Source organism: Poecilia mexicana, unplaced genomic scaffold (genome assembly GCF_051168715.1).
Source record: "Poecilia mexicana isolate PSO_F unplaced genomic scaffold, ASM5116871v1 scaffold_13, whole genome shotgun sequence".
In the NCBI taxonomy this organism is placed as follows: Eukaryota; Metazoa; Chordata; class Actinopteri; order Cyprinodontiformes; family Poeciliidae; genus Poecilia; species Poecilia mexicana.
In genome coordinates this window covers 5,238,837-5,254,196 of record NW_028263382.1, presented here as the reverse complement: position 1 = coordinate 5,254,196, position 15,360 = coordinate 5,238,837, and the positions used below count along the sequence as shown (strand labels likewise).

At 43.5% G+C, this 15,360-nt stretch overlaps 1 protein-coding gene across 2 annotated transcripts; it reads right to left on the bottom strand.

The window, feature by feature from the left end:
• Positions 1-497: 497 nt before the first annotated feature.
• shkbp1 (SH3KBP1 binding protein 1) lies at positions 498-12,029 on the bottom strand. Of its 2 annotated transcripts, none has more exons than XM_014977060.2 (17): positions 11,833-12,029; positions 10,593-10,646; positions 10,464-10,509; positions 10,260-10,392; positions 9,429-9,509; positions 9,158-9,328; positions 9,002-9,092; positions 8,734-8,924; positions 7,755-7,870; positions 7,583-7,670; positions 7,394-7,510; positions 6,339-6,509; positions 6,112-6,267; positions 5,910-6,006; positions 4,413-4,597; positions 4,238-4,340; positions 498-3,084 (listed from the first exon to the last, which is right to left on the bottom strand). In XM_014977060.2, the coding sequence occupies exons 1-17, from the start codon at positions 11,886-11,888 to the stop codon at positions 2,373-2,375; spliced, it is 2,568 nt and encodes an 855-aa protein (XP_014832546.1). In that variant the 5' UTR covers positions 11,889-12,029; the 3' UTR covers positions 498-2,372. The 2 variants fall into 2 exon arrangements, with proteins under 2 accessions (XP_014832546.1, XP_087867641.1); XM_088011515.1 differs by having other exon boundaries at positions 11,772-12,028.
• Positions 12,030-15,360: the final 3,331 nt, after the last annotated feature.

Genomic DNA, 15,360 nt, shown 5'->3' with positions numbered 1-15,360 from the left:
GCCATCATTAGCGAGGTCATCCAGGTCAGATGACAACTTAAGGAAGAAAGGCAGAACATGACCAAACTGTAAGAAACCAGCAGACAAAAACTGGATTTCTCTGCTGTGAGTTTTGCAAAATGGGAATAAAATATCCAGTTTTAATCAACAAACGATCAGCATCAGATATCAGGACTTCCTGTGTAAGCCCCGCCCCCTTTATGGATGTTTATCTCTCAGGGACTGAGGGAGCGTCATCATATTTCCTGTGTTTAAGTTTTCATGTATTTTTGTTATTTCTGTGTAAAGTTTTTCCTCAGCTGCTCCCGTTTTCTCAGGTGAAATAAATCCATAACTTTTACAACAAAATCTGTTGTTTAATACGAACCGTTTCACAATCACAAAAAGGTTCAAACGTCACAGAAGTGATGCGTTCAAAGGCTTCGGGAAACGGGACGTCAGAAAAGATTGTGTTGTGGTTTTAACAAATTTTTATTTTAATATGAAAGGAGAGGAAATTTTATTAGATCAAAATGTTTGTTTTTTATTAGACTTTATACAACAACCAATTTTAATTTAGAGGTCACTGAACTGGTTCGGACCAACGGTTCTGGTTCAGGACGGTTTCTGAAGTTTCACACCATTAAAAAATTCTAAACGAATCAATGCAGCTCCCCCTCAGGCCACAAGGTGGCAGCAAAGGCAACACATTGAGATTTAAATACAGCAGGAAGAATGAAAACCAAAAGTTTAATGCCAACAAAACCACAACAAAAAATTTAAACAATTTTTCCAGAAATCAATTATTTTCTCTCTCAAGCCTGTTAAAACAGGAAGGCATGACCATATATGGACAATTAGCAGCTAGAATGTGATTATTTCACTGAAAATTTAGGAGGAATAAGTTGTAATTGTCTGATTATTCATTACTAACATCCCCTAAGCAGGAAATATGGGCGAAGTAAAGCTTCGTTCACACAGCAGGTCTTCATATTTTGTTCTATTTCTGTTGAAATCCAACTTTTTTTGTCTTGCATGGTCGTTCATGCTAAAATTAAATGCGCCTGCAGTCAGACTTCTGTCTGAACGGTTTAGTCAAAGCGTCCCGCATGTGCAGAAGAACATAGTTGCCACTCGGAGATCTGTTTACAGCTGGAAAGATGGCCGACACATCCACGGACAGATTTTAAAACGCACGGAGAACCGATCAGAACCAGACGAAGGAACGTTTACCACGTCTGGAGCAGAACTAAGACACGTCCCACTTCAGTGAAGTGGAAGTCGGATAAAATGCGACATGACCGTTCAGACTGTAGATGCTGGGAAACTATGCATCCGATTTAGTTACACACAAACACAAAAAGTCAGATTTTTCTTGCATGAAAAGATTGAAATTGGGCGGTTCAGGGTGTTGTTTGTGAGCATAAAGTTCATTAGATAAGTAGCAGAGGCTGGATCATTTTTGTCCCTCAGTGTCTGAGCTAAATTAATAACAGTGTAACGCCAGCTGGTAACAGTGTTTCTCTTCCCTCTACCTCCAACTGAACTCTCTCCACTGAGGTTTTAAATGCTTCCACAAACGCCGGTCTGTTAGGTCTCTGCTCCGTCAGCCATGTTCTCGCTTTCTTTCCTTCTCTGTTTTTAAACAGTTTGTGATTTTAGACTGAACATAAAAACGACTTCGGCAGCAATGGACTGAAATCCCTCTGTGCCAAACCAGCGTCTCCTCTTTAATAACCGTTGGTTATTCAATCAGCTGCTGAACTGAAAGTATTTGGATAAAAGTGCCAGAGAGGGAAGTTAAAGTGGCAGAAATACAGAAAAGTATATTTATGTTGTACTGAAGTACTTCTTGAATACAGAGTGTCTTTCTTCACATAAACCTGCTGAACTGCAGAGACAAAACATCCAAATAAACATCAGCTTCAGCATTACAGAAAACCTTCAGAATAAATACTTCAGAGCTTAAACAGAGGATTTTTTTCTTTTGTTGGAAACTGATGGTGGCAGAGAATCCGACAGGACCCGCCGCTGCCCCCTGCAGGCTTTAAATCAAACTTCGGGTAGAAATGATAAAAATAAATCTTCTGTAGAAACCGAAGCAGAAAACTGTCGGATATAAAAGTTAGAAAACGTCACAAACACCATCAGCCGAGTCCAGTCCGGTCGGGTCCGCGTTTTCCCTCAGGTTCTGAGTGAAATTAATTAATGCAGTGAAGAAAAACCTTCATCCTGATCTCAGGACCGGGTTTGGTTCTGGAGAATTCCAGCTGCAGAGTTCATTCCCAGCTCTGTAGTGCCACCTGCTGGAGAAAAGCAGTTGATCCAGAGGTTTAAGGGAATCTGAACATCTCAATTTGGTCAACCAATCAGAAGCCAGTCTGGTCGGCCAATCAGAAGCTGGTCTCGTTCATGTGTGGTTTGGGGCTGGATGGCGCCGCCACTCCGGTTCCGTCTGGACTCGCTGAACTCTCTGGTGTCGCCGCCACCTCAGCAGGCGATGCTGCAGCGCCACGGCGAGGCGATGCGGGGGTCAAGGAGCGGCTTGGACTGGGCATGGAGGAGGCGGGGCTTGTGGGTGAGGTGGGTGTGGCCCTGCGGTGCGAGGAAGAGGACAGAGGGGAGGCGGACATGGAGGACGGCGTCCCTGGGGTGTAGCGGGCTCCGGGGGACACAGTGAAGCTGGTGGGGGTTCGCAGGCTGAACCTGGCCTCCAGCTCGCTGCAGACCGCCACGCTGCGCCTCATGCCCTCCGACCACGGCGGCGTGCCGAAGGCCGAGCTGGCCGCCGCCTCGGGGCCCTTGGCCAGTTCCTGGCAGCGCTCCACGAAGCTGCCGCGCCGGACTGCCTCCCGCTCCGGGTGGTACCGAGGCGCCTGGGGGCTCGGGCTCTGATGGTGAGCGGGACTCTGGAGGTGGGCGGGGCCATAAAGGCCCTGGAAGCTGGCAGAGGGGGCGGCGGGGTCTCTGGGCGGTCTGCTGAGGGGACCTGGGGCCGGAGTCTGCCGAGGGAGGCTGCCGCTCAGCGAGGCCGAAGACCCCAACACTCCAGGCGAACCGCGAAAACGGTCGGCCCGGAAACTGTCGCTGAGCTGAGAGTGGAGGCTGCAGAGACAGGAAGTGACATCAGTAAGCTTCCTGACTGACTTAAAAAGGTGTGTGTGTGAAACCCTGAAATGAAGGAAGGAACCAAGGAAGGATCCTGACTGATGTGATAAGCATCTGTGTGTGTGTGTGCGCGAGTGCCTGCGTACTTGTTTATAGCACATATTGAGGACCTTTATCACAGCTTTCACCAGCGAAGGGAGGTCATTTGTGGAAGTGAGGACGTTTTCTAGGTCCTCACTTTTTTCTTAGCTCTACTGGTTAGATTTAGATATTTGGTGTGAGTTCAGTTCTGGTTAAGATTTGGGTAAGAAATAGACTAGTAATAGTTAAGGAAATGTCTGGTTTAGGGATAAATGCACTGAAATGTGTGGAAGTCAAGAAAAAATGCTCAGTATGAATAGACACGTGCCCCATATCTTCCTGCTGGAATGTAAAAAGCTGCTGACCGATGATGACTATCATTAGTTTTAGCTGTTAAGTGATCAACATAACATAATATGTACGCCAGCTATATAAAAGAAAAAGGATGCAGAGCTTTGCTACTAATTGTCAACACTACAACTAAATAACAAGGTCAGGAAAAGTTTTAATTAAGAAAAAAATAGCGAAGGAGAGGGAAGTAGTTCAGTTGTGCTAGCTTGACTTTGGCAACCGTAACATGCAGATGTGATGTGGAATTTCAGTTCAGTAAAAAAAAAAAAAAAAAAAAAAGGTGACCCACACACCAACTGACAGACCACTACCGTGTTAGCTTAGCTAATAGCAGCGGTATCAATCTACCACAGCAATCACTTATTAATAATAAAATAAACGTTAGGCCTGAAAACATAAAACTGCAACGGACTGAATGTTCTGGTTCAGTGTGGGAAATATTTCAAGTGTTTTTTGGTGTTGAATTCTGATATTTTAGCGGAGCTGTTGTCAGTCAGTTGCTATGGCAACTGATCTGCGTGTACCATAGCCAGCAATGAGAGCAAGAAAAAAGAAAAGTTTTAAGTTGTTCTTCAATGGTTTTTCTGCCATTTTTCCCTTTGCTGTGGAACATAGCACCAAATTAATTAAGCGTACATCTCCAGGTTTCATTTAGTTTACAGTTCCACCACTGCAACACTCAGCACGTTTATAGAAGAAGGTGTGTCTCTCTCTCTACCTGCAGGTGGAGGCCCTGGGCGTGCTGTCGGGCGTTCGGGTCAGAGCCAGGTCACACTGGTCTAGCAGCTCCAGCAGCTCCTCCTCCGTCGGCCCGCCCAACGCTGCCGGAACAAAAACACCTCGTCATCCCCTCTGACCAATCAGAACGCTCACGTGCTCAGGGCGCCGCTGACCTCTGATGTCGACCTTCCCGGCGATCTCCATGGCCGTGGTTAGGTCCCACATCTGGATGCTGCCGTTGCCATGGCCGCTGAACAGGTAGCGGCGCGGGCGCGAGCCGATGCGACTCGAGCCCTCGCACTCGTGGACCATGAAGGCCGTGATGGACGTCCCGTCCACCGACCGCACCTCGCACACCCTGAAGAGACAGCTGCTGTCAACAGACCCAAAGACCACTCACTCTGAAGGTGGTGGGGAAGTGGGCGGAGCTCATTTACCGAAGCAGGAAAATTGCTTCAGCTGATCTTCAAACGTTAAAAAAATCTGATTTATCCAAATTAATTTGTATTTTCAGGACATTTTCTATGAATTGTTCTGAATAATTAATACTCTATATCAGTGGTTCTTAACCTGGGTTCGATCGAATCCCAGGGGTTCGATGAGTCGGTGTCAGGGGTTAGGCGGAGCCTCTACCGCGGAGGTAAAGACACACTGTAAAGTCGTGATGACGCCCCGCTTTGCCATCACTTGCTGCAGAGGATCACGTTACATTGCTGAGCCAATCAGAGCTGCGGAGGAGCACTGATTGGAGGAGCTCCACTCTCAGCATGGATTTGAACTTGTGTCTTTAATTACTTCAGCAAAACTCACCGTTTTTACCAAATTCTGTAGTTTTCGGTGTACTTCTAAATCTGCTCCTTAGTTACATCTTTTCGGGGTTGATACTGCCTCTAGTGGCGTGGGGGTGGTAACACAACTAATATAATTACATTACTTAATCAGAATACCGCAAAGTCTTTATTATTTATTATTAATTTTTCATTCTCTTAAGAATGTAGAGCTAATTAAATGATCTAAACGAGACCTTAAAGTGGTTCCAGTTTCTCTCGATGGCCAACCTGTTAAAACTGTGGCAGATTTTAAATACCTTGGCTCGTTCCTGGACACTCAGCTCAACTTTGCTGAAAACACTGACTATATTTTGAAGAACTGTTCTCAGAGACTCTACCTTTTAAGAAGACTTAGTGATCATGGGGTGACCCAACTAGACTATAGTTGGGTCAGCCCTATGTCTTAAATTCGGGGGGAAAAAAAATCATATTTAATTTATCACTACAGAAGGGTTCAGTGAATGCGCATATGAAACTGGTGGGTTCGGTACCTCAAAAAAGGTTAAGAACCACTGTTCTATATTTAGCAGCATCTTCACATCTTTTTCTCAGAAGTTTGTGTTTAATAAAAACATGTTTCTTCCACAACCCTTTGACAATACGAACTAAATCGATCAGTGAGACACATCAGCTTCAGTAAGTCTAACCTTTAACATCAGATAAAACATGGAATGTCCTTAACGTTTGATATTTTTGTCTTCATTTATACTCCAATCCGGATTTGATCTGGATCCAACAGCTGATACTAGATGAAAGCGTCGCCATGATTAAACCCTAAACTGCCAGCCGATCGCCACCAGGCCGCCTCTAATTGGGCCGTCATCAGGAATCATCCCTCACCTCTTCCCGTTGGACGACAGCCGGACGTAGAGCTTATCCGTGTCCGGAACCACTCTCTGGATGAACACCTGCTGGTCATCCCGCTCCCCGTACGGACCTGGAACCACACAGACCTGGCTGAGGCCAAACAGAACCCAACAGAACCCAACAAAATCAAACAAAACCAGTTAGAACCAAACAGAACCCATTAGAACCTGCTGACCGATCTCGGTTCCGGCGCTGCAGCCTCCGTGTCCGTCCACGTCGTCCAGACTCAGGATCTTGAAGGAGGTGAGTGGAGTGGACCCGGGCTGGGTGGAGATCATCCCTCGGAACCGGGTCACAGTCCAGGTCCGAACGTGGTTGTTGTCCGCACAGACTGAAAAACACAGGGAGGAACCATCAGAATCTGGTGCCGGAGCCTGGACCCATCAGAACCGGGTCTGGTACCTGAGATGAGGTGCTTCTCAGACAGCATAATCTTGGTGACGGGACTGCGGTGGACGGAGAAGGTCTGGAAGAGCTGCGGACCAGAGCCGACCGTCTCCGGATGCTGGACGATGACCCGGACCGTTCCAGAACTTGTTCCGTAGGCGATCTCGATCCAGTTCCCGCTGTCACCTGAACACACCACGGTTCAGATTCTACTGCAGATTCGTTACAAAACAGTGAAAAGCATTGAATTGATGTGATGCTGACGCTGACCTGCAGGTGGCAGTGTTTCGTCCGCCTGCCCCACTGCTGCCCCTCTGTGGCCACCGATAAAACTGGAGCCATTTCAAATCTTTAAAGATAAAATTGTGTGTCTAATCTGTCTGCTTATTTTATTTTATTTTGTTTTTTGGACAAAATTTTATATTTAAAAAAAATTTATACAATTAATTACAAATATTTAAACGTTTTAAATTAAACTTTTTCTTTTATAAGTGATTCTAGTTTTTAATGCCGTCTGTTGAATTCTGGCTTTTATCAGATGGATAAATAAATTGTTACGTTATTTATTTGTTTTTTATGTTTATTTAAAAAACAATATTTTGATTCATATTAGAGTTTTAAGAATTTTTTTTAGATATATTTTCAATTGATCCTTTTATCCATTTATAACAGGTTTGTTTTATATTTCATTACCTTTTTTCTTTACAGGTTTTTATTTTGGTTATAATTTTAAAAATTAATTATTTTGTTTTATCAGTTTTAAATGTTTTCCTTCTTATTTAATTCATTAAATCATTCACACTTTTACATCACAAACCTTTAATTTTAGCTCAGAGAGAAACTCTGATTCCACCTAACTGTAATTTTTAATGTTATTTTTATGAGTTTATTTGATGTTTAACAGCTCAAAGGTTCACATATATTAACATTTGCTTTTAATTAGATTTTTAAAAAATCCATAGTCCTAATTTGATGCTTTTATTCTTTATTTAGCTGTGGATGTTGTAATGTTCAGTTTGGGGGCTGTGTGTCCTGCCCAGTCCTCCCAGTATGAGTGGTTTGGTCCTTACTGGTTTTTGGGGTCAGGTAGACGCTGAGGGCGGTGATGGCGTCCTCGGTCGGGTCCCTGTAGAGCTCCGTCACCAGCAGGTCGTTGTCCTTCATCCTCAGAGGGAACTTCTGGACGTCTGATGGAGACAAAAACATCAGCTACTTGGACCATGTTGCCATGGTGATGGACTTGGACCCGCCAGTCTTACCAATGTAGTAGATGGATCCGTTGTTGCAGCCCAGGATGAGGAAGGATCCGGCAGTGTCGTAGCTGCTGATGGGAACAACGTCCTGGTTCTGCAGGGAGAGGGGAGGGGGCGGGGCTCATCACCTAGCAACCCACATTGGACCTGAAACCGTCCAGATACTGACTCCACCCACCTGCCAGTGCTTGGTGACGGCATTCCAGACGCCGACCTTCCCGGTGTGGCTGGTGGCGATCAGCTGGTTACCAACAAAGAAGAGCGCCTCGGCTGGAACGTTGAGGCTGAAGACGCCTGCAGGGGGCAGCGTACGCATTTACATGCCGGTTCTGAAATTCTGTCCAGACCCAGACTCGGTTCTGCTCAGGTCTGATTATCATAAACAAGCCTGATCCCAGTTAGACAGCATGAAAGAAGACATTTAAATTATTCTCATTGTCCAATCAGAACAGACTTCCTCTAAGTTGAAAGTGAGGCAGGAAGAAGAAAAAAACATGGAGACTCTGAAACCAGGAAGAACCTCAAAACATCTCACATAAAAGAAAACAAATCGATAATAAAAACTACAAGAAGGCTTTTGTTTGCTTGATTCTGATCAAATTAAACTTTAAAGTCAATATTTTAAGAAATAATGTTGAGGTGATATAGAAATGCTGAAAAATAATTTCTAAAAATATCTTGAAAAAGGAGAAAAACATGCAATCTACAAAATAAGACCAAAGAATGAAAACTGAAAAAATAAGAAATGAAAAAATAACTTCAGATAAAAATGTATATTTTATAACAGAAACACACTGAAAACAAATTTTTTTAAAGACAGTTAAAACTAGAGCTGAAATACAATACAGAATTACAAAAAATAAAAATTTAGAAAATTTTCAAAGAAAAAATAAAACTGAAGAAACAAAATAAAAATAAAATTTTAAAGTACTATGAAAACAACAGCAAAAATAAAAAATCTAAAGAAAACAAAAATTAGAATTAATTTTATTAGAAATAAATTAGAACATTTATAAAACACGTTAGAACATAATTTTTTATTCTAAGCATTCATAGAAATGTAAACTGATAACTTTGATTTGTATCAGGAAACAAAAAATAAAAATAAATGTTTTTTACTTCCTGCAGGTTGAAGCAGCAAATCTGAAAAATCGTACCGATTTCGTTCCCGTTTCCGTCGGGACAGATGGACCAGAGGATGATCTCCGTCACCGAGGCGACGGCGACCATCTTGTCATTGTCTCCCAGCGACCCGCCCATCACCTTGGCGTTGAGGGCGACTCTGTCGATGACGCAGTCGAGGCGCGGCGAGGTGAAGACCTGCTGCCAGCCGGTGGATTCCTTCATCCTGACGGCAGGAAGGACAACCTTCACTTCCTTTGTCCGCCGCCAACCAGCCAATCAGAGCACGCAGGAGTCGCTTACCTGTAGCAGACGACAAACTGAGCGTACGCCACGGCGATCCAGTTGTGATGGCCGCAGATGATCCGGACCATGCCGGGATCCGACAATCCTCCTGCAGAACCACAGAGTTAGTGACATCACTTCCTGTAGAGCCGTGGCAGCGGCCTGACCCGTTACCTGCAGACGTCCTGTCCTCGGCGCCGGACCGGCCCAGAAGCCCGGCGTTCCCCAGGTTGGGAGGCATCGTGTTGCTGCGTCGGACCGGCGCCCGCTCCGCCGGCCCGGCCCGGCCCACCATGAACTGAGACCCAGCCACGCTGTGGCGGTTCCGACGCTTCGCCGGGTACACTGGGGAGACACGGACATGGATCAGAACCGGGTCGGGTCCAGAACCGGGTCGGGTCCAGATCCGGGACCAGAACTGGGCCTGCTGCTGGTCCAGCTGTACCTGGGGGAGGCAGGTATCCGTTGAACAGAACGTTTCCACAGGAGGACCGGTCCAACTCGTCACACAGCTGCAGCTTTCGCACTGAAACAAAATTAAAAATGATTTTAAAGAATCCAGAACAGCGCCTCCTGCTGGCAGCGGGCCAGTTTGTTCAGACTGTTATTCCCTCTGGTTCTGGATGCATCTGGAAGGATTTTTGCTGTTTTTTTAGCTATGATCTGTCACCATGGCAACAAGGTTTACAGCTGATTAGCAGCTCAAATATAACCTGAACTTTGACCCCAGATCAGCTGGAAGGCAAACTGGATGAACTTCAACCAGTTTTATATTTATTACGACGTTCAGTGGATCATGGCATCTGATCCCAGACTCTCTGCTCATCCTTCCAACCAGACGAAAAGACAGATTTAAAGAGGAGCAGCAAAAGCAAAGGAGGTGGATTAGCAGCGTTAGCTAACAAGTAATGGTGTCATTTAACTTCCCTTTAGGACAAATGAAGTAAGTCTGGATTGAACTGAACTGTTCTCCAGGTTTTCTCGTTTCCAAGCAGAACCAGAACAGAAATCTAAGATATAAGATCTGTGTTCACCTGGAGAACACTGCAAAGAACCAGAAGCCTCAGGATGAAACGTGACGCCCGAACGTAACATTTCCTCATCCTGACCTGAGCACGGTGGAGGCAGCACAATGCTGTGGGGCCGTTTTAGACATCGATCTGATCTGAGTATCTGATGGTTCCTGTCACCAGAACATCCCTGTACCTGCTGCTGAGGCGCTGAGCAACCAGCGAAGGGTGTGAATACTTTAGCAGAATGTCGGAGCTGCTCTCACCCAGCGGCGTGATCCCGTAGAACTCTGCCTCGTGCATGAGCATGTGCACGTTGATGGAGCGCGGGTACAGCTCTTTGCTGCGCAGGAAGTTGAGGATGGGAGCGAAGAGCGACGGGTCGCGGTCGATGAAGATCTGAAGAGAGAAACGGCAGCGTGACGAAGAGGAAGACGGCTCAACCAGAAAACGAGTCCAGGAACACTCACGGCTCCTTCGTCATCTTTCAGGGTGGAGATGCGGCCGCTAAGCAGGCTGAAGAACAGGAAGAGAAAGAAGAAGAGTTCAGGAAGCTGGTCCTAGGCTGAACGGAGCTAAATAAAGTCAGGCTGACTCACCTGGAAAAGAAGGAGTCAGGAACCCAGGTGAGCGTCTGTCTGGAGGTACTGAACCTGTAAAATGTTAGAGAGCCCGTCGCTTTATTCTTCATGGATTTAATCCAACTAGTAAATTCATTTAATTAAATTTAAATCAACAAAACCAGCTGAAACTTCAGGTTCTGATTAGGGCTGGGCACCGCTAGCTATGCTAACCCTAATCACTAAGCATAAAGAGTAGCTCCACTATTGCTAAAACACTACCCCAACTTAGCATAAGCAAGCGCTAAAGCGCTATACCAGTATTTAGCATAATGCTAAATGCTATATTAAAATGGTTTTGAGTGGACGCTATGCTAAAACAATATACCATGTGGTATTAAAATGAAAGAATCAGCTCCTCTGTTAGCGCATTAGCGGAAGTTTTCCCACCAGGGGTTTAACTTTCAGCTCAGCTCCAACAGCACTGAGTTGAACTAACCGTATTTTCCTCACTCTCCTCCTTTACCTCCATACTCATTAAGGTTCTACTACTCAAAGTAAAATCCATTTCTTCTCAAGACAAGGACGCTGACAACAGCTAAACGTCATGCAGCCAACCAAATATTACAATACTTAACAAGTCTTCATTTTCCCACCAACTTTGGGAAGTGTTCATGCAGACAGGAAGACGGAACTGTTTTATGTTGTCAAGATGTTTGTTGCCAACATGAACTAAACCTTCCAGTGAGAGTTCCAGTTTAGTGGTTCTGATGTCAACACCAGATCTGACGGGGAAAAAGCTAATTCCTGCAGCTGGTTTGTTAAGGTTCCATTATCGGACAAGAAGATATTTGGATAATTTTCATCTCTAAAGTTCATCTATTAAATCCAGACTTTCAGAAATGAGACTCCTCTTTTTGCAGACCTACTGTATTTGTAGTTTTTTTTTTTTTTTTTTAGCATAAAGTGACAGCTAAGCTTTATGTTCCACCTGCATGCGTCCATTGTCGGACACAAAGTAAAATCCAACCAATAACTTAATTTGTTTTTATTCAACCTCAGAAGGGACACTTGGGGTAATAATAAAGATATGAACCAAACAATTCTTTATATAAAACCCTGACTATTTCCTTTTAAGTCGTGTAAAACAGGTTATTTTACATAAAGAGAGAATTAATCATGAAAGAATGGCAATCGTCCGACAATGGAAGCCGCTACATTAGCTTAGTCCCATCTCTCCAGCTAGCCGGGTTAGCCCAGAACTTCCGGTGCTCCTCACCTCTTCCCACCGACATTCAGGTGGATGATATCCCCACTCTTCACCGGGGAAGACATCCTCCAGAGACCGAGTGACTCGGATAAATCCAGAAAAATACGAATTTAATCCATGTTTTGAGCAGAAAGTAGCTCAACAAAGCACTTCCTGCTACACGATGAAGGTGGGAGCTAAAAGCCGGAAATGAGCTGCGGACAAGTGGAACGGGGTAAACTCCGGACCGGATTATTACATGGTTCCGGACTCCAACGGAAGGACATTTAATATATATTTATTTTATGACAACAAAAAACATGTAGAAATACTTTCTTTATTTCAATAATGAATTTTTATATTACTCAGCTTTTTATTTAAAAATGTAGTTTAGGCTGCTAATCAGATTGATCAGAAGTCTGAATTTTCTAATTATATCATCTGTCACTTGTTTCAGATCCCATTAGTGATAAGAAACAAGTTTTTAACCAAAACAGGGAGCAAAAGTCATGCTAACTCCTTTGGGATGATGACATTTTATGATGAATAAGGAAAAAGGTAAATTTCTGGGTCACTGTAATGAATAAAACATGAACTAGATGAAGTCACAGCCATGTGTTACATGCTGAGCTGCGTTCACTGAGCAGGTGTCGGTTTCAGATCTGTTGTTTCAGCAGAGATGAGCGGAGATGCTCCACTTCCTTCTGGCGTGTCGGACATCTTCCTCCTCCCTGCTGGGTTCCTCTTCCTCCCATTATCCGGCTGCAGTGTCCACAAACACCCAGGGTGGAAAACACCTCCAGGTTAAACATAGAACAAAACCAACATAAAAATACCTCACTATCAGAATTACCTTGCTTTACGCAATCAAAAAAAAAAAAAAAAAAAATCTGATGCCACCAGTAACACAAACTTACAGCTTATATGGTATAAAACAATTCACAGGTCCCACGTTACTCAGAGAAAATGTTTAAAATGGGTTTTACCATTTCCAACACTATAACCGTACTGACAACTATTTCCATGCCATTTGGACCTGCACAGCTGTTCAACTCTTCTGCATATCAGCAACCAAAAACTCTCCACCGCTTTGGGTTGCAGAGCCCCGTTCCTCCAGCTCTCTGTCTACTTGGTAACTACAATGGAATGGATAATTTTCCAGATAAATGCAAAGATCCATTTCTAGTTTCTCTATATCGCCAAGAAAATAAAACTTCTCACCTGGAAATGAAAAAACTCTCTACATATTAACACCTGGACAAACCTTCTTACTGAATATATACACCTGGAAAGCATTACAATTACGCAAAAAGATCATCTACCTGTGTTCATCAATATCTGGAACTCAAACTAGATTTAACACCTGGGGGCGATGGTCCAGAAACTAAAACTACAATACTGACTAAATAAAGTCACTTTCACTCACATATCTTCTAATGAAGTTTTGTTAACTGGTTAGTTAAATCAATGTTTTTTCAGAATCACAGACATAACAGATTATTAACCTCACACACATAAACACACATTCACAGGATTAATACAACTCATTATGTTTTGTGTTTGTTCTTTGATTATTGTTGAATATTGCTATAATTATTATGGTTGTTACTGTTTTGTGCTGTCATTATTATGACATCTTGAGTATTTCCCCGGTCGGTGCTGTCTGCTCTGGGCCGGCGCTGCAGACGGGAACATGGGGAATAATCGGGGTGGCGTCTCTCCACCGGCTCCATCAGGATTACTGTTAGCCAACTAATCATAGTTTAAGTTTCTTTTTTCTTGTTTTATTTTATTTCATTTTTTTCCAATGACATCATGAAAGAAAACTTGAAACAAACACAAAAATAAATGAATGAATCAATAGCGGCAGAATACACAACGATTGGGTGAACGTGGTCCAATCATCTTTGAACTGCATCACATCAGACTGGATATGCAGAACATGAACAGGTTTAAAACATCCATCAGCTGATCGGGGCTGACTGGACCGATGGTTCGGTTCTGGTCTGGGTTCACTGTGATGTGCCCTTTGACCTTTGGTGGTCTGCTCAGGGGCAGACAGCCTCTATTTATTATAGCTAACACTGTTATTACTTGGTGCTGTGGTGGTGCAGGGGTTCAGCACAGCCCACATAAGGAGGCCTTGGTCCTCAACTCGGCCGCCGCAGGTTCAATTCCCGGCCTGGTGACCTTTGCTGCATGTCTTCCTCCTTCTCTCATTGGCTGCTTTCCTGTCAATTCACTATCAAATAAAGGTCACTAGAGCCAATAAAACCTTTAAAAAAAAACATTGTTATTACTTTATTAGTTGTTTTTCCTCTAGTAGTAGTGATGTTAAATGATTTGATCGGTAATTTTAACATTATCTTCCTTTTTCCTTCATCATATCAACAGTTCCTACACACTGGACTCTCCTGTCTCTCTTTTTCTTTGTTTTTCTATTATTGTCTTTTTTGCACACCCATTTCTAACACTTGTATTTGTTATATATAATCATAAAGAAGAAAAGAAAACACCTCAGGGATTTTCCGCTGTGGTCAAACCAAACCACCAAACCACCAACATGTCAGCCGGCGCCAGGAGACGCTTCCAGTCACACGCCAACAAAACGGAAACGAGGCAAGAAAACTCAGCATCTGAAAAATACATATTTAAAAACAATAGAATAAAATATATCATTTAGTAAATAAACAAACTAAAATGTAATTAAGCTGAAAATACACCAAATTAATGAAGAAATTATCTTGACAACAAAATGAAACGAACAGTAATGTCCTTCTATGGTTTGCTTTAAAGTATTTAATAGGCCGCATTTCTATAAACTCAATCAGGATTTGATAACGATTGTTTTTGATCAAGTTCTTATTTTAGATTAAGGGTTATTCTTTATACATGATTTATTATTATAAATGTGATGACATATTTATGCCAGCTGATCCTAATGTGGTCAAAGTGAAATATTTACAATGTTTTCTGTGGTGAACATTTATGTATTGAGGCACTGTAAAAAACGAATTTAGTCTGAGTTTATTGAAACAGGACAGTGGATGTTTGTCTCGGTGGTTAAAGTGTGAGAGAGGAAACGAAGGGAGGGCAGAGCAGAGAACAGAATCAGTCTGAATCCTTTCCTGTTATCTGCTTACAGACGGGCAAAAAATACTTCCTTCTGACTTTAGGACAGCATTCACAGCCTTCACAGCCTTCACAGCATTCAGAGCCTTCACAGCCTTCACAGCATTCACATCATTCACAGCCTTCACAGCATTCACATCATTCACAGCCTTCACAGCATTCACATCATTCACAGCCTTCACAGCATTCACATCATTCACAGCCTTCACAGCATTCACATCATTCACAGCCTTCACAGCCTTCACATCATTCACAGCCTTCACAGCCTTCACAGCATTCACATCATTCACAGCCTTCACAGCATTCACATCATTCACAGCCTTCACAGCCTTCACAGCATTCACATCATTCACAGCCTTCACAGCATTCAGAGCCTTCACATCATTCACATCATTCACAGCCTTCACAGCCTTCACAGCATTCACA

Coding starts and splice junctions, on each gene's coding strand:
- shkbp1 (XM_088011515.1), bottom strand. CDS start 11,848: ATGTCGGTGGGAAGAGGTGAGGAGCACCGGAAGTTCTGGGCTAACCCG. Junction 9,093..9,157: donor CGAGGACAGGACGTCTGCAG/GTAACGGGTCAG, acceptor GTGGTTCTGCAG/GAGGATTGTCGGATCCCGGC. Junction 7,511..7,582: donor CGGATCCATCTACTACATTG/GTAAGACTGGCG, acceptor TGTCTCCATCAG/ACGTCCAGAAGTTCCCTCTG.